This window comes from Prionailurus bengalensis, chromosome E4 (assembly GCF_016509475.1).
Source record: "Prionailurus bengalensis isolate Pbe53 chromosome E4, Fcat_Pben_1.1_paternal_pri, whole genome shotgun sequence".
Classification (NCBI taxonomy): domain Eukaryota; kingdom Metazoa; phylum Chordata; class Mammalia; order Carnivora; family Felidae; genus Prionailurus; species Prionailurus bengalensis.
In genome coordinates, this window is record NC_057360.1 from 25,133,365 (window position 1) to 25,160,033 (window position 26,669).

General features: G+C 39.4%; 2 protein-coding genes across 5 annotated transcripts in view; both read right to left on the minus strand.

Moving 5' to 3' along the window:
* The window catches only part of DHX9 (DExH-box helicase 9), a 52,206-nt gene extending 42,055 nt beyond the window's left edge, over positions 1-10,151 (minus strand). Inside the window, exons 1-3 of the mRNA XM_043568667.1 lie at positions 9,973-10,151; positions 7,261-7,393; positions 5,781-5,921 (exon numbers count right to left, since the gene is read on the minus strand). Of these exons, the coding sequence (XP_043424602.1) occupies positions 5,781-5,921; positions 7,261-7,371 (252 nt within the window). The 5' untranslated portion in view covers positions 7,372-7,393; positions 9,973-10,151. The remainder of the gene's footprint in view (positions 1-5,780; positions 5,922-7,260; positions 7,394-9,972) is intronic.
* A 14,797-nt stretch (positions 10,152-24,948) lies between these two features.
* Positions 24,949-26,669, minus strand: part of NPL (N-acetylneuraminate pyruvate lyase) — a 38,091-nt gene continuing 36,370 nt past the window's right edge. For 3 of the 4 annotated variants that reach the window (XM_043569405.1, XM_043569408.1, XM_043569406.1), the window contains one exon: positions 24,949-25,541. In XM_043569405.1, coding sequence (XP_043425340.1) covers positions 25,357-25,541 — 185 coding nt within the window. In that variant the 3' untranslated portion in view covers positions 24,949-25,356. The remainder of the gene's footprint in view (positions 25,542-26,669) is intronic. The other variant, XM_043569407.1, reaches the window with a different exon arrangement.

Here is a 26,669-nt window from a genome sequence, read left to right on the forward strand (position 1 = left end):
GGAGCCTGCTTCAGATTCTGTCTCCCTCTCTCTCTGCCCCTCCCCCACTCACACTCTGTCCTGTCTCTCAAAAATGAATAAACACAAAAAATTTTTTTTAAAAATCTAAAATGTGGTGAAGGGAGTAAAAATGTTGAGCTTTAGAACTTAAATTACTGACTTAAGACAGATTGTAGATATGTGTTGTTACATGTAAGCATAAAAGTAATCAAAGCAAAAATGTGAAATAGAGGATAAAGAGAAAGGAATTGGAGCATACCATTAAAGAAAATCTTCAAACCACAAAGAGAGTAAGAGAAGGAACAGATAGAAACTAGAGAAACAGCCAGAAAACAATTAACAGAATGGCAATAAACACACACCTATTCATAATTACTTTCAATGTAAATGGACTAAATTCTCCAATCAAAAAAGAGTGGCTGAATGGATAAAAGAGCACGAACCATTTATAGTTGTCTACAAAAGATACAATATTTTGTGTTATGTTATTTTTATTCAATTTTTGACTAGGCAAGGAACTTTATTTTTTGTCAGCTTTTATTTTTTGCCAACTTTATTTTTTTTTTTTTTTGTCAATTTTTATTTTTTGTCAACTTTATTTTTTACAGCGTGGCCTGTAATGGTCAAAGTGTTCACTGCCAAGGATGCCTAAACTTTAGGGTTGTTAAAATGAATGACTGTTCATTGGTTTGTGAACATATTCACTTCTTCAATAACAGAGATGTTGTTTACCCCTAACTTCTTTAAGGAGTTACTGAAGTATTTTTATCATCTACTGGAGACGTTCTATGAACCACTTTCTTTCGATAAGCAGTTCCTTTCCCACTAATGTGCACTTGTGCTTGCAGTCTGGCGAGTTTCTCCTGGTTCATGACAGCTTCTTTCATCTTGCTGGAGCAGAAATGGGACCACGGAGGGGGGACTAGGGTTGGTGCTCAGAGGGTCTCCAGGGAACAAGCTGAGATTAGGGGCACACACGGGGGAGAAGCAAGATGGCAGCTAGAGGGAGGTCAGAAGTGATCCAAGAGATACACTTTAGATGTAAGTACACACACAGAATGAAAGTGAAGGGCAGAAAAAGATATCCCATGCACTGGAAACAAACATTTTCATTTGTCTAGGGTATCAAACTGACAAAATAGACTTTGAAACAGAGTGTAATAAGAGACAAAGAAGGGTGTTACAAAATGATAAAAGGGTCAATCCAGCAAGAGGATATAGCATTTATAAATATTTCGGCACCCAACGTAGAAGCACCAAAATATATAAAGCAAATATTAACAGATGTAAGACAAAAAGTTAATAGTACAATTATAGTAAGGAACTTTAATACCCCAGTTACATCAGTGGATAATCATCCAGACAGAAATCAGTAAGGAAACACTGGATTTAAATAAATGACTTGTTAGAACAGAAGGACTTAACAGAAATTTACAAAATATTTTTAAATAAAGGAAAAGAATCAAACATTTATCTAATTTCCCTGTCTAAATGCTAACTTGGTGTGATTACTGATGAGAAATTTCCTTTTATGTAAGTATTCCAGCTAAAAATCAAAGGAAATTGATAATGAAATAAATCTACACAGCAATAATCCACCCCTGCTAATATCACAATTATGTACCTCCTCCTGATGGAAGTGTAGAATATTACTTTTGGAGTTTTCTTGTTCTTGCTCTTTCATTCTAATCAAGTCTCAGTCTAATCAAGTCTCTAGATCTAACTACCAATTATGGGAGACAGAGGGGCAGAGAAATGTTTTATGAGACTAAAGAATAAATGATGTGCTTTCTTCAACAAATTGCAAAGAAAAGTAAGAAAGAGGGTGAGAGAATTTACTGGTTAAAAGAATTATCAATCACTTGCTGTATAAGGACATCATTAGGAGCATGATTTAAACAAACTGTAAAAAGTGGATTTATGAAACAATCAAGAAAATCTGAATATAACTGGATGTCTGAGGACATTAAGAAACAATTCTTAAAATTTTTTAGGTTTGGAGGTGCCTGGGTGTCTCAGTCAGTTAAGTGTCTGACTCTTGATTTTGATCAGATCATGATCCCAGGGTCCTGGGATCGAGCCTTGCACCAGGCTCCTCACAGAGCGTGGAGCCTGCTCAGGATTCTCTCTCCCCACTTCGCCCTTCTACCCTAAACAGGTTTTTCTCTCCCGAAAATAGAAAATAAATAAAAAAATAAACAAATAGTTTAAGGTACAATGATGGAATTATGTTTTTAAGAGGATTATCTTTTAGAGATACAAAGTGAAATAGTAACAGATAAATTATAGGATGTCTGGAATTTGCTTTAAAATAATCTGAAAGTAGAGAGGCCCTTTTGAGAAATACTGCAATTGGATTTTGACAACGTGGATTTGTAACATTATTCTTACTTCTCTACACATTTGAAATTTCTCCCCCTCCTTCAAAATTTAAAAATATCCCTTGCATTTAGAAACAGGCCACTTTTGGCAAGAGCAATTTGTGCAATGAAAGGGCAAATGCTAGATGAAGTGACATGAACAGGATTTGGCAAGGATGAAGAGGTGAGATAAAGATGGTAGCTAGAAGTAGAAATTGGGCTTGTTGTATGACCTTTTTCCAAATTTACCCATTTATCATTCATTCATTCAATCAAAAAACTTCAAGTGCCTGCTGTACAGACCAGAACCATTCTAATGCTACAGACACAGCAATGAACTAAAAAGCAGATAAAAATCCTGCTCGTATGACCTTTTGTTCTCACATGAAGGTCTGGGGAAAATTAGGTTAGAAGAGAATTTTTTATACTATGTACAACTGACATTTTATGCTGGATAATTCTTTGTTGTAGGAGGCTATCTTGTGTATTGTAGGATGTTTGGTAGCATCCCTGGCCTCTATTTACTATATGTCAGTATTGCTGACACCCCCTTCCAGTTGTAACAACTAAAATGACTCCACACATTGCCAAATATCCCTAGGGGACAACATCGCCTTCAGCTGACAAACAATGGGTTGAAATTAGTTAAGTGCTATTGAGAAAAATGAAACAATGAAAGAGAATAAGAAACACAAAAGTCTTGAGGTAGAAAGGTGCTGGAAGATTGAGGAATGGCAAGAAAGCCAGTGTAGCTGGAAAAGAGGAAGTCAGGGAGAAAGTGGCAAATGCATAGACTAGACTGACCTTCCTGCAGATAACGAAGACATCTAAGAGCGAAAAGAAACCCCGCCCTCAAACCCCAAAGATCCTAACAATTATATGCAGGTGTTAAAGAGTGAACAAAAGCTGGTAGATTCTGGAGGTGACTTGAAATGAAAAATCAAGGATAAGCAAAGGCTGTAATTCCTGTTTATTATGGCTTTTAGCCTGAGGAAGACCATGTGAAGCAGCTAAAACTCCCCAGTCTTTCTGGCCTGAAGAATCAGAGATTATGAGCCTGGGGAAACAAACACTGCTAGAAAGTGAGGAAGCAATCCTAAAAGGGAAAGAAGGAATTCGTTGTACAAACTCGCCCAAATCACTGGCTAAACCCTGAACAACACATGTGCAGGACAGACTCTAAGCTGCCTAGCAAAGATCAGAAAACTCAAGGGAGATAGATGTGAGCAGTTACCCAAAAGACAGGGTTTGTAGTTTGAGTTCCAACCAAACTGACAGCACAAGTCAATAATATTTCAAAAAATATAACTTACAGTATCTACAACATAATTATCACAATGCCCACGATAAATCCAAAATTACCTGACATACAGAATGAAAAAGGTGAACCAATCTCAAGAGAAAATAAAATCAACAGAGCCCAACCAGGCGCAGATGTTAAAATTTGTAGTCAAGATTTTAAAGCAGCTATTGTAACTATGCTCAATGACATAAAGGAAATTTACATCCATATTATGAACACATGCTATCACGAAAGAAACAGGAAGAAATGCCACCACAGAAATAAAATCTGTTAAAAAAAATTAACCACCTGATAATTCTAGAAATAAGACAATGTATGAAATAAAGACTCACTGAATGGACTGATAACAGCAAAATGGAGTTGACAGAGAAAACAATCCATGAACTTGAAGATAATCTGTTAAAAGTCATTGAATCTGAAGAACAAAAAAAAGGGAAGAAAAGAAAAAGCCTCAGGGACCTATGGGATAATATAAAAAAAGTTTAACACAGGAGTCCCAAAAGGAGCAGAGAAAAAATGAGGTATAAAAAAAATTTGAAGAAATAATAGCCAGATTCCCCAAGTTTGGTAAAAGATAAATTTATAGATTTAAGAATCTCAGCAAATTCCAAGCAGGATTAAGTACAAAGAAAACCATATGTAGTCATATATGACATCATAGTCAAACTGCTGGGAACCAAATAAATAAATACAAAGAAAATAACACATTACATATAAGGAGAAATGATTTGATTATTACTGACTTATCATCAAACAGTGGAAGGAAACAATGGAACTTGAAAGTGCTGAAAGTGGTACTGCAGAATTATACATTCAGCGAAAATATGTGAGAGACAGTAAAATAAAAACATTTTCATACAAAAGAAAACTAAGGGGTTCCTAGATGGCTCAGTGGGTTAAGTGATGTCGAAGTTCATGGGTTTGAGCCCCGCACTGGGCTCTGTGTTGATAGCATGGAGGCTGCTTCAGATCCTCTGTCTCCCTCTCTCTCAAAAATAAATGAAAGAATGAAAGAATGAAAGAATGAAAGAATGAAAGAAAGAAAGAAAGAAAGAAAGAAAATTAAGAATCCACCACAAGCAGACTTACACTTTGAGAGAGAGGAAGAGGTTAAAAGATACAGAATAGGTCATAACAGATAGAGCAGATGCCAGTGTTTCAAATTATAAGATATTTGCAACATTCTTTTCATAGGTGGAAAGAATCTTCAAGATCATCTCCTCTAATCCCTTCATTTTGCAGATTGACCAACCAATGTAATAAAAAATTCTGCAATTATCTAGTGGTACAATATACTAGAAAGTAAGTCTCCTAACTTCTGGGTCAAAACAATGAAAGGGAATAAAACATATATATTAACCTTTACAAACAACGCAAAATATAAACACAGTGACAATAAATTGTTGAAATTGATATAGATATTATTCCTGTAATTTTTATAAAAACTAAGTATTTCATTTAAGTTACCTTAGGTATTTATCTTAAATCATGTAAGATTTAAGATCATATAGATTTAAAATTTAAGATCATATAAAAATTCAAATTTTCATTTTTTAATTAGATAAAGTTTATTTCTTAAAATCAGTACTAGACAGGAGTCTATGTTGCATATTTACATAATATAATTTAAATTATCATGGTATCAAAATGATTATGAATGATTATGCCATTGCACGAAACAGGATTTTCTCTCTGCTGTATTAAGGAACTGCCACTGGGAGTAAACACTGCATCTTAAAGTGTTACTGATTTTTACATTCTGTTTGAAATGTTATCTTTGGAAGTATACAAAGCACAACAGGCTCTGAAAATTAGTTTATGAATGAATGAAATATATAAAACCACAAATACAAAGATTAAAGGAATTTTTCAAACCCACAAGTCAGGTACATAATGAGAATGAAATCCCAATCTTAGGAAAGCGCTCTAAGAGAACAAGATTCTGAAGTTCGCTAAGGAACACGTTAATACATTTGAAAACAACATTGAAAAATCATCATCCCATGTCTCCATATGGCAAGTAATAAAAAATTCTGCAATTATCTAGTCGTACAATATATACAAGGCATGACCTTGTAACTAACATACATTTCAAGTGCTGGGCCATGAGTACTTACCCCAACAGCTGGGACTTCTTCACTCTTTACTTCATTTATCCGAACCAAATAGTTAACAAAATCTCTGGCAGCATTGCTTTGTGCATCTTTTTTATTGGTGGAATTGCCCATGCCAGTGTAATTATAACCTTCCACCCGAACCTTTAATGGTCAGAAAAAAAAAAAAGCATTAAAAGAGATTGACCTGGGTAATTCTGGGATTTAAAAAATTCATAATTCAATTATGAATTAAGGGATAACAGTTAAATGTTGAAGATATACTCTATAAAAACACTGAAAATAACATCCAAGGAATTCATAGGCTGACTTATAAAAAAGCTTTGTGTTTTCCAGCAATAAACTAATCTAAAAACTATAATTTATGTGGCTCAGATATTCTCTTCTCATGTAACAGAATGTTCCACGTTAAAATCTGATTTTTAAAACCCAAGAACAAGTTCTCCATTTGCATTTATTTTAACTGATTTGACTTGAAGCAATCAAGAATTGCTCTACTTTCTACGGAAATTAGTAAAACCACAAACAGCTGATATGACTTTTCTAACCTGCACTACTGGTACTGTGGAAGTTAAGGAAGACACATCTTCTCACTAGAATTTACCTATCAGATTGTTTTAAAAGTAATGCTCCCTTGAAAATGACTTATAATAAAACAGAATAGCAGGCAAGTGACAATAAAGAATGTGCAACAAATTATCATTCCCAAACAGAAAACAATGTTCTCTTAACAACAAAAAACAAGCAGGAAAAAAAACACATAATGGGGGCACCTGGGTGGTTCAGTTGATTGAGTGTCTGACTTTTGATTTTGGTTCAGGTCATAAACCCAGGGTCATGGGATCAAGCTCTGCATCCAGCTTTGTGCGGAGTGTGGAAGCTACTTAAGATTCCCGGGGGGGGGGGGGGGGGGGGGGGGGGGGGGGGGGGGGGGGGGGGGGGGGGGGGGGGCGGGGAGCACCTGAGTGGCTCAGTCGGTCAGTTAAGCACCCGACTTTGGCTCAGGTCATGATCTCAGTTTGTGAGTTCGAGCCCCACATTGGGCTCTGGGCCAACAGCTCAGAGCCTGGAGTCCACTTCAGATTCTGTCTGCTGCTTGCACTGTCTCCCACATTGTCTCAAAAATAAATAAACATTAAAAAAAAAAAAAAAAGATTCTCTCTCAGGATGCCTGGGTGGCTCAGTCAGTTAAGCGTCTGACTTCAGCTCAGATCATGTTCCCATGATTCCTGGGTTTGAGCCCCATGTCAGGCTCTGTGCTGACAGCTCAGAGCCCGGAGCCTGCTTTGGATTGTGTCTCCCTTTCTCTCTCCCCTTCCCCACCCGTCTCTGTCTCTGAAATAAACATTAAAAAAAAAAAAAAAAAAGATTCTCTCTCTCCCTACCTCCCTCTGTCCCTCTCCCTGGCTCACGCGTGTGCTCTCTAAAATAAAAACAAAACGAAACAAAACTTCACATAAATGTAAACTGTATTCTGTAGTACCTCACACATGAATTTTTGCCTGTTTTTGTTCCCCACTGCTCTAATTTCATAGGATGGGGTCATCTTCCTTTTGCCACACCAGGCATACAGAAAATTCTTAACATCACCCATGATTCAAGAGTCTTCTTCAGACCTAAGAAAACAGAAATTAAATTGCATTATTTGTAAGAGCAAACATTAGAAATAACCAATAACTGGAATCAACTCAAAATCTCGGTTAAATACAGGATATTCTAGCATGCTACTATTAAAACTGCATGACAAAACTTTTAACGACAAAAGTGGAAGGTCTATGACATGCTATGTGAAAAAGCAGGATACAAAACTACATGATTTGAACTATATAAAAGTATATATGCATAAATCAAGTCTGAAAAAGAAATATCCCTCAAAATGGTTATCTCTGGGTGACCACAAGTGATTTTGACCTTTTCCTAAAAAACATTTGATGAAAGGCCTATGTTTTACATTTTAACTCACTTAATCCTCAGTGACAGATAAAATTATATACTAAACACTTTCTACAGAGGAAGAAAACCAGGGAGGGCATAGAAAGTTTAGGTAACTTTTCCAAGTCACCCACTGTGGAGGCATAAATTCAAACTCGAACTACTATATTAAGAAATGGTCATCAATCAGTTTGCGTATACATCAGTTTACTGTCATTCTGAAGTATGTCTCCTAGCAGACTATCCTCCAAGTTGTACACTATATATTACACCAAGAATTCAGTACTTGATCTGAAAACAGTAATCTATTAACTTAAACACCAAATTTCTCCTTTAGGCCTTGTTATTCATTAAAATTTGAGGACATTAAGTTTTCTTGAAGTGCAACATACCATACATGTTGGCACTCTCCCTAAGTCCAGTTTATAAAGACAGCAAAAGCTACGGCGCCTGTGAGTCTAAAATCTAATTCTAAATTAAAAATAAGATACAGTACCTGAGACCAAATTTAGATCTAGAGAAAATATGCAAATAAAATTAGTTTGCTGCGAGAAAAAACCCTATTACTAGCATTACACCTCTGTCTTCGGTTAATGTTAAGTGTATTTTATTAGCACCTAAATCTAATGTCATAAAACTGGACCCTAGTATAAACTTGTTTATTCTGTAGCCACAAACGAACCCTGGGGAAATCCTATTGACTGAAAAGCTGTGGAAAGCTCATGAGGTCTATCTGTAAATTCCACCCCTGAATAATTAATTTAAAAAAACAAGCCCTCACGGTGAATGAGTAACATGAAATATGAAGGACTACACTATCAAATTCCTTCCTCCCCAGCAGTCTCATCTGACGCCATTATAGTCAATATTAACTGTATTGTAATGATGCCCAAATATACACTGAAAATTTAGTCTTTTCTCTTATTTAAGCTCCAAAATCAAGTTCATCCAACAGTCGCACTAATGTGCATATGTTAACTTGACGTCCCAGTCAAATCAGAATTTAAGTTTCCTCCCCAAATCTGTTCCTCCTTCCCTAGGTCCAAGTGTTTTCATATCCCAAAATGGCACCGCTATCTACCAAGTTACTCCTATCACAACTTGGGAGTCATACACTCCCTTAAGATCCTCCATAGGTATCCGCTGAGAGACCTCAGCATGCGCCAGGCAGTAACCTTAGAGGGTCATCTACAAGAACTATCTTCCTTAACCCTTAGAATAATTGTACAGATAAGACTATTATTATTATCTTCCTTTAGGGAAGAATAAACAGAGACAAAGAATACCTTGCCCCAGAGAAGACAAAGCCCCTAACCGGGAGACCCAGAATTCCAAGCCAGGTAGTCTGCCTCCTGATCTACTACGCAATTTCTGCCTCCAAAACATGTTTGCAATCCATTCGCTTCTCTCCGTCTCCGGCCATCACTACCGCACACCTGGAGTGCTGCAACAACGTCTTAGATCTCATAGCTCTAGATTCCTGCTTCCACTGTGGCCGCCCTAAAATCTATTCTTAATTCCTTCCCACCATACCCCAGTAACATGGCCTTCTTTGTTTCTTCCCCATCTCTGCTCTCAAGCGCTAATTCCTTCTACCTCTGCGATTCTTTTCCTCCCCATCTTTATAGCTGACGCATTCTCAACCTAAGGGCCGAGATATCAGCTCAAAAGTCTACCTCCTCCGAAACGTTTTCTCTTACCACCCTAATGAAAGTAGCTCCCTTGACACCACCTCCCATTTCCTCGAATCTTTTTACTGAAACCCGCAGACGCTTTTTTTCCCCGTTGCCTCCCACTACGACAGAAACCTTCTTGCGGGGGGAGGGGTAGGGACTGTGCCCCACGTGTTTATGGCTCTACCACCCAGCCTGCAGGACAGCGCCCGATATTTGCTGCCACAATGAATGGAGGGCCCTGAGTGTGTGTGGCGGCATCATGGCGGGCTCACCACCTCGTGATTCCCTCCCCCCTTTCAATAGGCTGCAACAGCGCCACCGCCACGCGCAGACCGGAGGAGGAAGAAGGGTTTGAACGCTTCGGACCCTGGGCTGGCAATCGCTGGGGGAAAGACGGGTCCACAAAGCGGACCCGGACAGCGCAGGCGTGGTGCGGCGAGCCGCGTGCAACCCGCAATCCGGGAACCCGGCGGGCGCCTCACCCCTTCCCCCATCCCCCACAGCCGCCCGCGCTTCGCAACAAAGCCCGGCTGCAGGAGCGCGGGGCCCCACGCCCCCAACGGGTGGCAAGGACGTCTCTTCCCTACCGCGTTCTCTTCCTGGTGCCAGAAAACACAGCCCTCTTAAGACCGTCCGCAACCGAGGCCTTCCTCAGAGAGACCCGGGGCAAACACCGCAGCTCGCTCGGAGGCGGCGGCGAAATGGCTCCGACAGCGTCGCCAGTGGGGCGGGGCCAGTGCGCGTACGCGTGCGCAGGAAGCGAGCTTGGGACCGAGGGCGCTCGGGGGGAGGGGCGGGGCTGCAGCTCCCTCGCCCCGGGTAGCGTCCCGTCGCCAGGGAGATCTGATCTGCTGCTTTGGGCCTGCAGCGCTGGGCCTACTGCGCCCCAGCCACAATTCTTCCCGTGCTGTGCTACCCACTTTTAACGTTTTTGAGAGTTGGGGATCTGTAGCATTTTGATGTAGCAAAATGTTTCATAGTCTCTATCATAGGACCTTCAGTAGATGACAGATAAATGGTAGAAGATAGGTGGATATCTTCCTCGAATCTTAGGTGCTACTTTTATAATTAAATTAGATGGCATATATATGAAAGGGGTTTAGCTCAGTACCTGGGACATAGTATGTGTTCAGTAGCTGTGAAGGGAGGAAACTAGCCTGGCTAGTTGAGGCCACTCACTGCTGTGTGGGGCAAATCGTAAGCGCTCAGTAAAAACCAGCTTAATGAGTGGATAAAACCTGCAAGGTTGTTTTTGCTTAAATTGGATAACCTTTTGTCTTCAGAGTCTTTGGACTAATTTGTATTCTTAAATATTGTGGTAGTCGTTGCTACATTTTTGAACTCTAGTGCTTCCCATGAAGGCAACAATACAAAAAATATTTCGTTTGTCTTCAGAGTCTTTGGACTAATTTGTATTCTTAAATATTGTAGTAGTCATTGTTACCTTTTTGAACTCTAGTGTTTCCCGTGAAGGCAACAATAAAAAAAAAAAATATTTCAAGTTGGGTTGTTCCAGAGACTCCAGACTAAACAATCGTATGGGCCCATCATATCTTATCCATCCTCACTTTTCACCTCTTCTATTGCTTTTTTTCTTTTTTTTTTTAATGTTTATGTATTTTTGAGAAAGAGAGGGGGAAGGACAGAGAGAGACAGATACAGAATCCAAAGCAGGCCCCAGGCTCCAAGCTGTCAGTCAGCACAGAGTCCAATGCAGAGCTTGAACTCATGAACTGCAATGTCATGACTTGAGCCGAAGTCTGAGGCCTAACCGACTGAGCCACCCAGGCACCCTTCTTGCTTTTTTTCTTAATTCTTCTAGCTAATAGTGATCAATTCCTCTAAAACCCTGTTGCTCCTACAGTTAGAATAAGTTTAGCATTTATTTTTTCTTTTCTTCATGTGTTTGCTCTCTTCAATTAAGAGTAAAATCATTCAGAGAAAGATCTTCATCTTTTATTTCTTTGTACCTTTCAGGGTGCTTAAAGCAGCGGGTGCCTGACAGTTATTTATGATAAAGGAAACTCAAGGAGCACACGTGGATTGCAAATGTTTTGTACTAGATAACGAATACAGCAAAAATGACAACATGTCAAGTATAAATAAAATTTTCAGAGGTGTATCTTTAGCTTCCAAGAATTATGAAGAATTTTGTTATTAAGTTGGTTCTTAATTTGGGCCTTGCTCTCCTCCTGAGACCTAGAGTCCCCAGTGGATTGGTGACCATAACGAGCATTACCTTTGTAGGTTGCTGTTGGCAACTATCACCCTCCAACATCTTAACATTTGTAAATGAAGCTTCGAAACCTGCTCCAGAAGTAGAGTGTGGTCAGATTTCAGTATAACAACTAGATGTTTCCAGTATAGGACTATCTAGAAGACTACAGAGGTTGGCAAAGCAGGATAGAGCAGTGTGAGTGGACCACTTAATATTTCACATTTACCTTTTTAAAGTTATTCTTATGTTTAAGTTTTTAAGTTATTTTCAAGTTTTTAAGTTATTACCTAGAAATAACTTTTTAAAAAAATTTTTTTAACATTTATTTATTTTTGAGAGACAGAGAGAGAGACAGATCATGAGCAGGGGAGGGGCAGAGAGAGAGTGAGACACAGAATCTGGAACCAGGCTCTGAGCTGTCAGCACTGAGCCGGACATGGGGCTTGAACTCACGAATCACAAGATCGTGACCTAGGCCGAAGTCAGATGCCTAACCAACCGAGCCACCCAGGCGCCCCTAGAAATAACTTCTGAAAGAGTTGACTTGGTTCCTGAGTTTGGTAGAAGATAAAGATTATAAAGATATTTATTAAAGTCAATCTGAGGAGTGTATGGGGGAAAAAAACCCCAGCAAAGTTTCTCATGTCATTTGTTATTTCTGCCAACCCAATGGACTGAGGCAAAGTTTCTTCCAGGGAGAATGAGACAGTTATTACCGACACCTATAGTTGAAATGGATGATGAGAAATGAGGGAGAATATTTTGGTTCATCACTCTTCCTCTGTTCCTCAAATAAGCAGAAGGTTGGGGTTGGGGGAATGGAAGAAGAACGCCAGGGACCAGAACTAGAATTTAAGCAGAGTTATGATGTCTTGAGGAAGTCAGTGTTGGTAAAGTTTGAACGCACTCATAACTTGTGAACACCAATGACACTTGTGACCTTCAACACTCCTGTACTACTACCATATACAATGTTGCATTCAGACAGGAAGTTTTTTTGTTTGTTTTGTTCTGTTAGAGACTTCCTGATAGATGGGGTAACTTGACTTGAGAGTCTTAGGAAGTGGCCTATAATGCTGAATAGGCTAGGGTCCTTGTATTCAGGGTCCTCCGAGAATTGTTTACACCCTTTTCACTTCTAAAACCAGAATAAATTATGTTAAAGTTGGTAGGTTTACATTAAGAACATATAAAAGGGTAAAAGAAGTGAAAGTGACGGACAGAAAGGCAAAACCCAAGGAGGAAGACAAGTTGGGTGCTCTCTGCATTCCAGGAGGGTATACAATCCAAGTTATCCTGTGGGCCAAATTCATCTGCCACCCTCACAAGTGCATCCACAGAATCTGGATGTTAGTTTCAGGGAAAGATATATAAAAAATAATTCCTTTACGGGCACCTGGGTGGCTCAGTTGGTTGAGTGTCTGACTTTTGATCTCGGCTCAGGTCATGATCTCATGGTTTGTGGGGTCAAGCCCCATGTTAGGCTCTGCACTGCACAGAGACTGCTTAGGATTCATTCACTCTCTCCTTGTCTCTTTGCCTCTCCCCCTACTTGTGGATGCCCTCTCTCTCTCTCAAAATAAATGAAGTTAAAACAATTTTTTTTAATGTTTGTTTATTTTTGAGAGAGAGGCAAAGCATGAGTAGGGGAGGGACAGAGCGAGAGGGAGACACAGAAGCTGAAGCAGGCTCCAGGCTCTGAGCTGTCAGCACAGATTGCAATGCAGGGCTCAAACTCACGGACCAGGAGATCATGACCTGAGCAGAAGTTGGACACTTAACTAACTGAGCCATTCAGGCACCCCAATGAGTGAACTAAAAAAAAAAAAATAGTCCCTTTAAGGAAAAGTTCAAAAGTACAAACCACACGAAAAAAACAAAAGGCATTGGTTATATTAAAATTAAGGATATTTGCTCAAAAAGGACACCATGAATGAAGTTATTGCATAGTTGACAGAGTTGGGGAAGATATTCATGATGTTCAAGGTTGTCAAGAGATGTTTAAGGCTGTCAAGAGATGATTAACTATTCTGAACTATTCAGGAAACTCCTTCAAACCAACAAGAAAAATGTAGCAATCCTGACAGAAAAATGGGCAGGGGACAAGAAGCAATGTCAGAAAAGGAAAACCAAAAGGTCACTAAGCATATTCAAGATGCTCAAAAGTGTTAGTACCAGGAGAAATGCAATTAAAATAATAATCAGATATTACCACATGCCCATTAGATCAGCAAACATTAGAAAAGTGAATACTGTCAAATGTTGGTGATGATGTTGGGATATAAGGTTCACCATGCCCAGCTTGTAAAAAAGCAGACTGATACAGCCATTCTGGGAAGAAATCAGGTACTACTTACTCAAACAATCTGTATGGGTAAAACCAAACAAGTCTGCTCATGTGTGTGTGTGTGTGTGTGTGTGTGTGTGTGTGTAAGTATGTGTGTGTATATGTGTGTGTATACACATATATGTGTATATGTATGTATACGTGTATATACACACACATATGATAAGATATATATATCTATATAAGTTTTTACATACGTTTTACATAGATTATATATATCTATATATCTATAGACTTATAGATAGATATATATGAAAGTTTTACATAAGTCCAAAAGAGAACATTTAAGATATGTTTATTACAGTATTATTCACGTTGGCAGGGAGTTAGAGGCAATTTGATGTTCTTCCCTAGACAGGTAAAATGCAGTGGATGTTAACCATGGAATCTAATGCAACGGTCAGAAGAAATGAATTGGATATACACAGAACTTAAGGGTAGGGTAGGGTTAGTGAAAAAAAAAAAAAGGAACAAAATAAGTTATCTATGTCAATTTAAAATGACACTAGGGGCACCTGGGTGGCTCAGTCAGTTGAGCATCTGTCTGTTGATCTCAGCTCAAGTCATGGTCTCACAGCTGGTGGATTCAAACCCTGTGTTGGGCTGACAGCACAGAGCCTGCTTGGGATTCTGTCTCTCCCTCTTTCTGTCCTCCTCCACCCTCAAAATAAATTTAAAAACTTCAAAAAAAATGATACTAGATGTTTTGCAAAAAAATGTTTTTAAAAGTTACGCATTAAACACAGTAGAATGGATGTCTATTGTATTGGGGGGGGGAATGTGGGTGGGGAATTATTTTAGAAGGAAAACATCTACGCTTCTAGACTCCCTTGGATAGATATGCAAGACTGTAAATGATACAGATGTCAAGGACAGATATAGGGTCTAATTCTTTTTTTTTTTTTTTAGGGTCTAATTCTTACTTATATTAATTAAAATAAATGTTTATGGAGGGCTTAAAAAATTTTTTTTTTACTAGGCACTGTTCTGGAGGAAATGGCCATAAATAAGACAGATGACATCCTTTTCTCATAGAGCTTGCATTTAGAGATGACTTCTGTGTAGTATGATAGAGTAGTTTTATCAGACCGACTCTCCTGCCAATAACAACTCCAAAATCTGAAGGGAAAAAAAATCCAAACAAGACTGCTGTTTGAAGCATTAGAAGTAAGGCAGCTAATATCTGAGGAGTTAAAATCCTGGGGAAGAGGGAAGAGCAGAGCTTTTGAATCACTTTGCACTTTGATGCATTTGCTGGTTCCTAACTAACCTGCCTAGGGCAAGAGATCAAGAAGCCAAATAGAAAACAGAGGCTATGAGGCTGAAAAACTAGGTAGAGCTTTCTGGAGCCTAATGATACTAGAGAGGCAAAACCTGGACCAAGGAAGAGAGGCCAGGCTTTCATCTGATACCCCCTGCAGAAGTACATTCTAGAAGGAAGGACAAACTCAGGGGAATGAGAACCAGCCTTGAATCATCATACTTTCTCATTGGACCAAAGTGCTCTGTCCTCCTCTTCTGTCAGAATGACCTGTAACTTGTAAAATTTTTTATAGAATCTCCCAAATTCAATAAAGAAAAAAAAGTCTCCAGGCAAGCTAGGAGACAGGCCAAATGATTGAAAATCAAGAGGAAAAAAATAAGATGGGGTGCCTGGGTGGTTCAGTCGGTTAAGCATCCAACTCTTGGTTTCAGCTCAGGTCATGATCTCACGGTTCATGAGTTTGAGCCCCACATGGGGCTTGGGATTCTCTCTGCCGTCTCTCTCTGCTCCTCTCCTACTCACTCTCTGTTTCTCTCAGAATGGATGAGTGAATAGACTTAAACAATTTTTTTTTAAACTTTTAAAAAGAGAAAAAATAAGAGAAACACTCCCATAAATGATCCAGACACTGAAATCATCAGAGACTTTATAAAAATTGTGATTAATATGCTCAAGAAAATAGATGAGCCTGAGTGGCTCAGTCGGTTAAGTGTCGACTCTAGGTGTTGGCTCAAGTCATGATCTCACAGTTTTGTGAGTTTGAGCCCCGCGTTGGGCTCTGTGCAGACAATGCAGAGCCTGCCAGGGATTCTCTCTCTTCTCCCTCTCTCTCTGCCCCTCCCCTGCTCATGCTATCTCTGTCTATAAATAAATAAATAAATAAATAAATAAATAAATAAATAAACTTTTTAAAAAAGGAAAAATAGATGAAAACATTGAAGATGATTTACAGAGAGCTGGAGTAAGTGAGAAGTATCAAATAGAAATTTTAGAAGTGAAAATAGAAATCACCGAAATTCAGAACTCAATGAGGTAATAGATTGTACACAGCAGGAAAGAGAATTCATCAATTGGAAATAGATCAATAGAAGATATCCACATTGACCTTGCAGAGAAAAACAAACGATAAATACATGAAAGAACCTAAAAGATGAGTGGAACATGGTGAAAAGTTCTATTGTACACATAATTAAAGTTTCAAAAGTAGAAGAGAGATAGCATGGAGAAAATGCAATGTCTGAAGTGAAACTCCCTAACACCAATGAAGACATAAAGCCACAGCTTCAAGGAAGCTTGCATTTTAGCAGAGAGACAATTAACATGGATGCGAATAAAATATTCACTGGTAACAAATGCTATGCAGATAATTAAATATAATGCTGACATAGAATTTGACTGGGTGGCTATTTTAAACTTGGATGGTTAAAAATATCATTTCCAAGAAGGTAGTATTTAAGTTAACATCTGAATGGCAGACAAGAAGACAGTCATGTAAGAATGAGGAGAAGAGCATTACAGACTCTTATATCCCCCTGTAAAGAGGAAAAGAGGTAACAAGTCATGTAGGGCTGGATGACGTTTAAAACAGTACAGTGTCTCTGTTCTCAAAGTGCCTTGAACCCATATCTTCCTAGCCGAGAAGGTCCAAAGACTGTCGGTTTAAGACAAGACATCTCAGAGGAGAAACTCTACCACAGGCCAAGGCAAATTATGGTAAAGGCCTAAGCTCTTAGTAGGTAAGATCTGTGGTACAGATAACTGGATATTTTGAAGGAGAGGATGTTGGGGGAATAAATGGCTTTATTTCCCCACATGATCCTAATTCCTCCCTTGGAAGCAGACCTAGTGGCCATAGTTTTTGCATTTTATTTCATTCCTTCAGATCCATTTTTAGTCAATCCCCTGTAAGAAAAGTCTGTGATTCTCCTGTGGGCCGCAAGCATGGTCTTTTCTGAACTCTCTCAAGGGGGTATACAGATCACCATGCTTTCAATTATATACAGACTACACTGAAAGAACTCCCCCCAAATTTTCATGCATAATTAATTCAGTTAATTGTGGTCCCTATCTTTTAATTGTGGTATTTACATATGTAAAGATTATAAACCCTTAAATGGATAGCCTTTCTCTTTTTTTTTTAACCTATATGTACACCAATAGAACTACCACCCAAATCCAGATACTGACCATTTCTATCATCCAGTTAGTTATCTTGTGTCCTTTCTCAGTGGTAACTATCATTCTCACTTTTATGACAATAATGTTACTTGTTCTTCAACTTCATAAAAGTGGCATCATGTTCTGTTCTGGATCTGGCTTGTTTCACTCAACATAATACTTTTGAGATTCATCCATGTTGTTAGATCTAGCAGTACTTTTTATACTGTTTGTACTCTGTTCTATTAACATTCCACAATTTGTTTATCCACTCTCCTGACGATGGGCATTTGAGTAATTTCTAGTTTGGGCTAATGTGAATAGAGTTGCTATGGACATTCCTGATTAAGTCTTTGGCTTCTCTGCGTTTAGTTTTAATTTTAGTTTGCAATGGGGGAAACCACAGCCCTTTGAACTGCTTGCAGTATTAGAATTCCATCAAAGCAATATTTAATATTTAAATGTGGCCCCAGCCCTGTAGCCTTTAATCCAACTATCATCAATAATGAGGGCTTAGAAATAGTTGAGTCTTCTGATCATGATTTGAAAGAACATAAAAGACCTTGGACAACTTTTTTTAAGAAGAAATTCAGAGGCTAAAGGAAAAAAGAATATATATCGAATGTACCATTTCCACAAAACTGTCTTAAAGTTTAGTTTTCTATTGCTACGTAACACATTAGTATAAACTTAGTGGCTTAACTCAACGTTTGGTTATTATCTCACATTTCTGTGGTCACATTCTTGGTAGAACATTAAAAAGACTGTGGTCCTATTTGCTCTTAGGAAGAGTAAACAAATTTTATGATGCTAAGCTTGAAGAGTTTTAAGTGGCTGGTCAATGGTCCATAATCAGAGAGCAAATGATGGTTTTCCTACTGGAAGGCTAACAAGGGCATGGGCAGGTGTGGGGAATAAGTTTAGGAATTCCCTGAGCCTGCACTGATGGGTTAACAAGGCATAAAGAATTAGAAAGCCATAGGATGTACACACCAAAGTTTGGGTAAACAAGATTAGGTAAATCAAGAATAGGTAAAGTGGGGCAAAGGTCCCTGTATAGGACAAATGCATAGAAATAGGGAATCTCAGGATGAAAACATTCAAATATGGGGTAAACAAGATTAGGTATTCAGGGTGGAAGCGCCCCTCCCCCCCCAACTTGGTTCTATAGCGGAAAGCTGCTTTCTCAGGAAGGAAGGACCAAATTAGGTAAACAGGTAAATAGAGCTATAGACCTCTGCAGGGCGAAGTTGCCCAAAGCTGAGCTAATTAGCAAAAGAAAGATGCCTTGTTGACCTTGAGGTAGCATGCTCTTTCTTGTCCCCTAGAACAGTCTGGGTAAACAGGCTCATGTCTGCTGTAAACAACTGTAAACAATCTTCCCTGCAGGGCGCTAGGATTTTGTTTTGTATTAAACCAAACCCCTAACACCACTTATTTTCAAAACCCTCATTCCCTCATGCCCATGAGTTAATGTTCACAGTTTCATTGTCTCTTTGTGCACGTCCAACACCACGTTTGTAAGCCTTCTGATCCTAATAAAAACGGAGCAAGGACCCTTAATCTTGTCTTCCCCGGACATCAGCCTCTCTCACATTTTTAATCCTACGTCCCGCTTTCTTGCTGGACAAGAAGGAACTCCAGACCCAGAATCTACAACAGGCGGGAATGCATGGAAGAAACTTGCAGGAAGGAATTAGGAGATAGGCTCTGATTCCTGAGAGCGGTTTGTCGATGGGCCTACTTCCTGGAATGTGGCAAGTAGCACTGTTTGAGTGGCCAGGAGTTGTGCTTCATCGGGAATCGAACCCCAGGCTTGTGGTATGAGACCATGGGTATCTGCTATTGAACAGAACAGTGTGGTCATACATATTGGTCCAGATGAATCCTATGGGAGAGTCATGTTCTCTAGGGAGAGTCATTTGGGTTCTAGGGTATGATTGGTTGGCTAATGTTTTATATAAAAAATAATTTACTTATATAATTTTTTAATTATATTTAACTGGCCACATATAATTTATAAAATTAATAATGCATATGTAAATTTAGTAGTAAAAACTTAAAACAGTAATATATAAAGTATTAGAGTCATGCTCCCAAGAGCCAATTGTTCCATCTCCAAGAAGTTTGCAAGCCAGTTGATGTCATGTTGTAATTTGATATCACCATGGTGGGAATATTTAGACCACAGAAATTGTCAAATGTGACAAATCTGGGCCTTTTCCCCCCAATCCCATACTCTGCCAGAGCCAGTTGCTGACCACTTGTCCACTTACCAGTGGCCCTGGTCTGGGCAGGTCCTTCAGCTGTTTTGGGTTGAGTCTTTCCTTCCCTTGAGTCAGGAGTTGGGTGGCTGCTGGTCTTCCAGCTCCAGTCTTCTTCCCTGCAGCTTGTGAAGCCTGATGGTGAGTTGTGCTGCTTCTGAGCTACCTTAAGCCTGGGGCTCAGCCTGTGATGGGGTGGTTGAGAGTGGTACCTCGCACAGTACCCAACTGCTGAGCTTCCAGGACTACCTACACTTCAAAGAGGCCTTCGGTGGTGGTTGGGAGGCTCTGGTCCTTTGAGGCTGTTACCTTGCTAACTGTCTATTTTCCTTTGAACTCTATGTTCTTCTCCAAGCAAATGTTCTGAACATTACCACCCATCATATTTGAGGATTTGGAGTTCCTTTGAGAACAGCTGTGCTCCCATATCTCTGATCATTCCGTCTCAGACTCCTATGCCACCTCCTCTATAGGCACTCCAAATGCCAGTCATGCCTAGGTTCTCTTCTTAGCCCTCTATGTATACTCTGTTTGGATAATCTTATTCTTCTCATTGCTTCAACTACCATCTCTATGTTGATATTTCCTCAACCTCTATCTCCTAACCAAACCTTCTTTTGAGCTTCAAATTAACATATATACATGCTTGGTGGACCTCTCTATATCATGTCCCACAGGCTCTGATTCTTGGGTGTCAATTCTGATTCCTTCAGCATTGTGGTAGACAACCTTCCAAGATGGCCAACAATGGTCCTTGCCTCCTGGAATTCATACCCTGTTAGTCCCATCCTACATTGTACCAGAATTGGTCTTCTGTATGACTAATAGCATACAGAAAGGGATGGTAGGTCACTTCTGAGATTTCTTTAAAAGACCATTATTTCTGTTTTGGGCTCTTGGCCCATTCTTTCTCTCTCTTTCCAGAGGAAGTAAGCTGAAGCCTCTGGTCAACAGCCAGGAAGGAACTGAGGCCTGCCCACTACTTTTAAGTGAACCTAGAATCAGATTCTCCAGCTCCAGTTGAACCTTTACATGAGTGAAGCTCTGGTCAATAGCTTGACTGCTATTTACAAGGTTGTAAAAGAAACTTGAGGCAGAACCACCCAGTTAAACTGCTCCTGGATTCTCAACCCTCAAAAACTATGTGAGTTAATTAATGTTTGCAGTTTTGAGCTGCTAAGTTTTGGGGTGATTTGTTACAAAGAATATATAACAAATACAAACATCTTCTATATTCAGATTCTATTCTTTCATTCCTTTCTGCCACTTCCTTAGTTTAGGGCTTCACCATTGGGTGCCAATTGCAATAGGCCACCAAATGGTTTACCTGTTCCTGGTCTCTGTCTTCCAATCTACTTATCATATTGTCTCAAGAGTGACATTTTTAATACAAAGTCATGTCACATACCTCCCTATCCTATACACACATTTTTCAATAATGATGACTCATTGTTTTCCCTTTTCTTACCTTACTTCTTTGACCTGCTTGTTCTCAAATCACTTAGCACAAGGCATTCTCTAATTGTTAGTCCCTGTTCCAAATAGTTACACACAGCTCATTCAAAAACCCACAGACATATCTTTTGAACGATTTTTTAAAAAAATTTTAAATGTTTTAATATTTACTTTTGAGGAAAAGAGGCAGAGCATGAACAGGGAGGGGCAGAGAGAGAGAGAGAGAGAGAGAGAGAGAGAGAGAGAGACACAGAGTCCAAAGCAGCTCGAGGCTCTGAGCTGTCAGCACAGAACCTGATGCGGAGCTCGAACTCATGAACCGCAAGATCATGACCTGAGCTGAAGTCAGACACTTAACTAACTGAGCCACCCAGGCACCCCCAGATATATTTTTTAAATTATTTTTTTAAAATTTACATCCAACTTAGCATATAGTGATTTCAGGAGGAGATTCCTTAATGCCCCTTACCCATTTAGCCCATCCTCCCTCCCACAACCACTCCAGCAACCCTCAATTTGTTCTCCATATTTATGAGTCTCTTCTATTTTGTCCCCCTCCCTGTTTTTATATTATTTTTGCTTCCCTTCCCTATGTTCATCTGTTCTGTGTCTTAAAGTCCTCATGTGAGTGAAGTCATATGATATTTGTCTTTCTCCAATTTCACTTAGCATAATACCCTCTAGTTCCATCCATGTAGTTGCAAATGGCAAGATTTCATTCTTTTTGATTGCCGAGTAATACTCCATTGTATATATATACCACATCTTCTTTATCCATTCATCCATCGATGGACATTTGGGCTCTTTCCATACTTTGGCTATTGTTGATAGTGCTGCTATAAACATCGGGGTGCATGTGACCCTTCAAAACAGCACACTTGTATCCCTTGGATAAATACCTAGTAGTGCAATTGATGGGTTGTAGGGTAGTTCTATTTTTAGTTTTTTGAGGAACCTCCATACTGTTTTCCAGAGTGGCTGCATCAGTTTTCATTCTCACCAGCAGTGCAAAAGAGATCCCCTTCTCTGCATCCTTGCCAACATCTGTTGTTGCCTGAGCTGTTAATGTTAGCCATTCTGACAGGTGTGAGGTGGTATCTCATTGTGGAAAAACCCACAGATACCTTTCATTTCCTACCGTCTATGGTTGGATGGAAACACAGTAAAACTTCCCAACCCAGGAAAAAACCTGAGAGTGGCACTATAATCTGGGCTTCATTAATAATAAATGCAAATTTCTGTTGCAGTTCTTGCCTTGGGTTTAGTCTCATTTTCAACTTTATTTCGCCAGCTATTCATTAAAAGGTTTAGCAGTGATGTAATATTTCTCTGTTGTATAAAGAGTATATATGAATGCCTTGGATAGCTACAAAAACTAGTACTTCACTGTGTGAATGCTGTGCCAGACACTATTCAATATTCATTAAGAACTTTATATGCATTATTTGGTGTAATCCTCATAATAACCAGGAGACAGGTAATACATATTATAATTCTCATGTTATCGATAACTGAAAGACTGAGAAGCTAAATGAAATGTTGTAGGTCATACACAGAGAGTGGTGGAGCCGGGACTTGAACCCACACAGCTTGGACCTGAGCACATACTCCTCACCATGAGGTGACCCTGCCTTTCATACAACCATGCCATACCGTCTGTCATTTCATACTATGTTGAACCCAACTCTCCACTATATCAGTAGGCCCTTGGGCTTGAATCTTAGGGATAACACTAGCTAAGAGGTGTTGTTAAAAGTGGACATACGTTTTTAAGACTCTTGGTGTGGAATATAGTCTGGTTTCCACCCAGTCAAGATTCCTGTTCTGGCTCTGCCACAGACCATGTGTGACCTTAAGATATTAAACTTCTCTTTGCCATAGTTACCTCATTTTAAAAAGGGACGATGCTCTGTTGTATCAGTTCTAAAATACACTTTGAAAAGCATTTTGATATCTCTAGAATGAGATGGCATGTCCTACTTTATCAGCGTTTTTTTCTTCCTCAGAGGTATATCAAATGATATCTTACAATGAAGAGCATTTTAGAAATTCGATGAAACATCATTAATCTACATCATAAAGTATCTACAAAGAATAGATAAATAAGCATACGAGATTCAGGACTTGGCATATACCATATTTAAAACTTGTTTTTCTCTTTGAAAAAAAAAAAAACAAGCATCTGAAAATTACCTTGTGTTCACGACACCTATGTGTGGTTGGAAAGACGAGACCCCACCTAGAGCAAGAATGGCAAGAGTTATATAAATAAGGAATCCAGGGTAAGCTGCAGTGATCAGTATGTCCCAGAGCACAAAAAGTGATGTGTCACCTCTGAGGGACAAAATGTACCAGCCCAGAATATCCCAGTAAGGATGTACATTTTGCCCATAGGCTTGGTTTTGTTTGCAAAATAGTAAGTCACGGTATCTTATTCTTCTAAGATTTAGTTTTAAATGTGTTGCCTCAGTAACCCATGACTCAAAAGCCAGGGAGGATTTGATCTAACATTAAATTCAAACTTAATGCAGTAGACCCTGAGAGGTGTGGTGCTGAGTGAGACTGTGCATGGTCACTACCTAACCAAGCAATAGAGTTGGAGACAATGATGACAGAGCCTGATAGATGCCAGACACAGCAAAAACAATAACGCCTGAGTGCTTCAGTCGGTTGAGTATCCTACTTTGGCTCAGGTCATGATCTCACCATTCATGATTTAGAGCCTGCATCAGGCTCCCTGCTGTCAGCACAGAGCCCACTTCAGATCCTCTGTCTCCCTCTCTCTGCCCCTCCCCAACTCATGCTAAGATAAACATTAAAAAATAAATAAATAAAAAGTATACCTGACATGAATTTCAAGTACTTGCCCTTTGTCAATGAGCAGACTCATTACAGAAGAAACAAAAACAAAATCTTAGATAAGTGACAGACTGGATAGTCAGGTTTAAAATCATCAAGGGTTGGGGCGCCTGGGTGGCTCAGTCGGTTAAGCATCCGACTTTGGCTCAGGTCATAATCTTGAGGTCCGTGGGTTTGAGCCCCACGTCGGGCTCTGGGCTGACAGCTCAGAGCCTGGAGCCTGTTTCAGATTCTGTTGTCTTCCTCTTTCTCTGACCCTCCCCTGTTCATGCTCTCTCTCTCTCTCTCTGTCTCAAAAGTAAATAAACATTAAAAAAAAATTTTTTTTTAAATAAATAAAATCATCAAGGGTTGACTGGCAGTATATTTTGTTACTAGGAAGTGCTCACAAGTGTTTGCTGGAAAAGAGATTAAACAGCCAGGGATATAGTACGTAGAAAGGAAAGAGTAAAGAAGGTGTGTAGGGAAAGCTAGACTGAAATAAAATCTTTGGGTCCTCATCAAATCTTCCTTCACTGAAGAAATGTGCTTGAAAGTATGACCTAGAAATAACAGGGGTCCCTGGGCTAACTGTAGAAGGGACATTGGCCTTCACTTCCAGTAATTCAGGGACCTGTTGGGGAGACACTTTCTTCTCAATGGGGAAAGGGGAAGTATGTGGTGCCCAGGGAAGAGCCCTTTGGTTCTTTGAGATTTTGAGCTGTGACAAGTTCTCTGTATAGCAAGAAGTGGAGACCTGAGTTCATCTCTGGGGAGGGCCTTTTCTTGGTTCTGTGAAAAGCACTCTCATGGGCCCTTTAGTGGTCAAGCAAGTTTCCACATAACCCAATATTTGGGGGGAAAACTGTGACATCACAGTTAATCTGAAAGCAGATAGTCTAGAGTTAGACTGAGCAGCAAAGTGAGCTGGTGTGTTAATAGTTGTGTAAAGTTGAGTCATGTTGTAATTTGGTATTAAAGTAAGTGTACCCACCTAACTGCAGTAGCTCAGAGCTGTCCTAGATTCCAAATGAATATTTATTAAAATGAAAGTACATTATAGGGGTTTAAAATTAGAAAATTTTAAAATAGGATTAAGAATCAGAAATCAAGATAATGGGAGCTCCTAAAGGCAAGTGGAATGAATCACTTATAATTTTCCTCTTGATTCCGTTTCATCCATATAAGCAGAAATTTCTCCACAAAAATGTTGTGAAATATTGAATGATTTAGGGTTCATGACCCCATTTAGGGTTTTTGGCCCTTCACAAAAATTAAACATTTTAGGATCACAGAATGTACTTAAATACTTGTCGATTGAGGTGAGATTTCATTTGTTAGAAAAGTGTTTAGTTCAAGTTCATTTAAAAAGCCCTTGAGAAATGAATACAGTATTCAAGGTACACACTCTGATTTGATAGAAAGGCCTTAGCTACAGGATTCCAAATTTCCATCCTTTAAATCAGTGGAAGAAAGGAAATCCAGGCTCTCCAGCCTAGCTTTGGCTTCATCAATAAACTCTCTGGAAGCTCTCTGCAGGGGAGGCCGGGGTGGGCCCATTGGAATCCCAGAAACCAGAGTCATGATGGCTTTCGTCTGCGACACTCCAAAACCTAGATAAGAAAAACAAATGAGGAAATGTGACTGGGACTGTCCACTTTGCCATAAACATCTCAAAGCGAGATCACATTCTTACAGTGACTTCTATGACAGGATAAGGTGGGAATAAAAGAGGGGAACATTTCCGGTCACTATGGCAGACTTAGCAGACACAGGAAATTCCTCTTCCTGTCTCAAACACATAGAAAAGATGGAATATTTTAAACAACTTGGCAAACAGTAAAACAAAACAAAGGAAGACTCAAAGTCAACCTCAGAAACAAGGAGGGACCAAAGGTATCGGGAAGAGGGAAGTCAGTGTGGTGAGGAGTTGCTGAAGCCAACTGGTCCAGGAGGATAATCTGATTGAGGGATATACTGCCATGGATCGAATGATAAGACTTCATCGCTAAGACAGAATTTAGTTCAAGTAAATCTAAGAAGTCCCTGAGAAACGCACTATTTAAGATGCTGCTGTTTTAGAGCTCGTGTTATAAGCTGGTCAGGAATCCAAGAAGAAGCCTTGGGTCTGTGCATAGAGGGGGTTGAATTAAACTCCCTGTGTGAAACTGGGAGCCAGCCTGCCGGCCTGGGCATAGAGAGCCAAGGAAGCTTCATTTCCACCAGGGTTGTGGATGGAAGAAGATCATATGAAAGAAACCCCAAGCTTCTGCCATATATGAACACTGGGTCCACATTTGCATTAGGTACTTGGTGTAAAAACTGGATTAAGAAATTAACCTAAAAACTGGTTAGAATTGGTAAAAGCTCCAACAGAGGCAAATGTAAAACCACTTGTTAGGACACCTTATAAACTAGAGCACAGTGGATTCTCCAGAAAACAAGTCTCTGAAGACAAATTCAGAATTAAAATTTACAAAACACGTGAGAAAAAGAAGTCACACAAGAGCTAGCAAATGCTTAACTGACAAATCTTACATCCTGAGAATTGATGATACAGAAATATCTGGGGGAAAAAAACAAAAATAAATACTAGAAATGAAAAATTTACATTCAGTGAAATGAAATAGTAGAAAACGGAGCTAAACATAGAATTAGGGATTTTGAAGGCGGATATGAGGAAACAATACAGCACAGCCAGATATTTGTTTTAATCAGCTATCGTTTTTGGATCTAGGGTA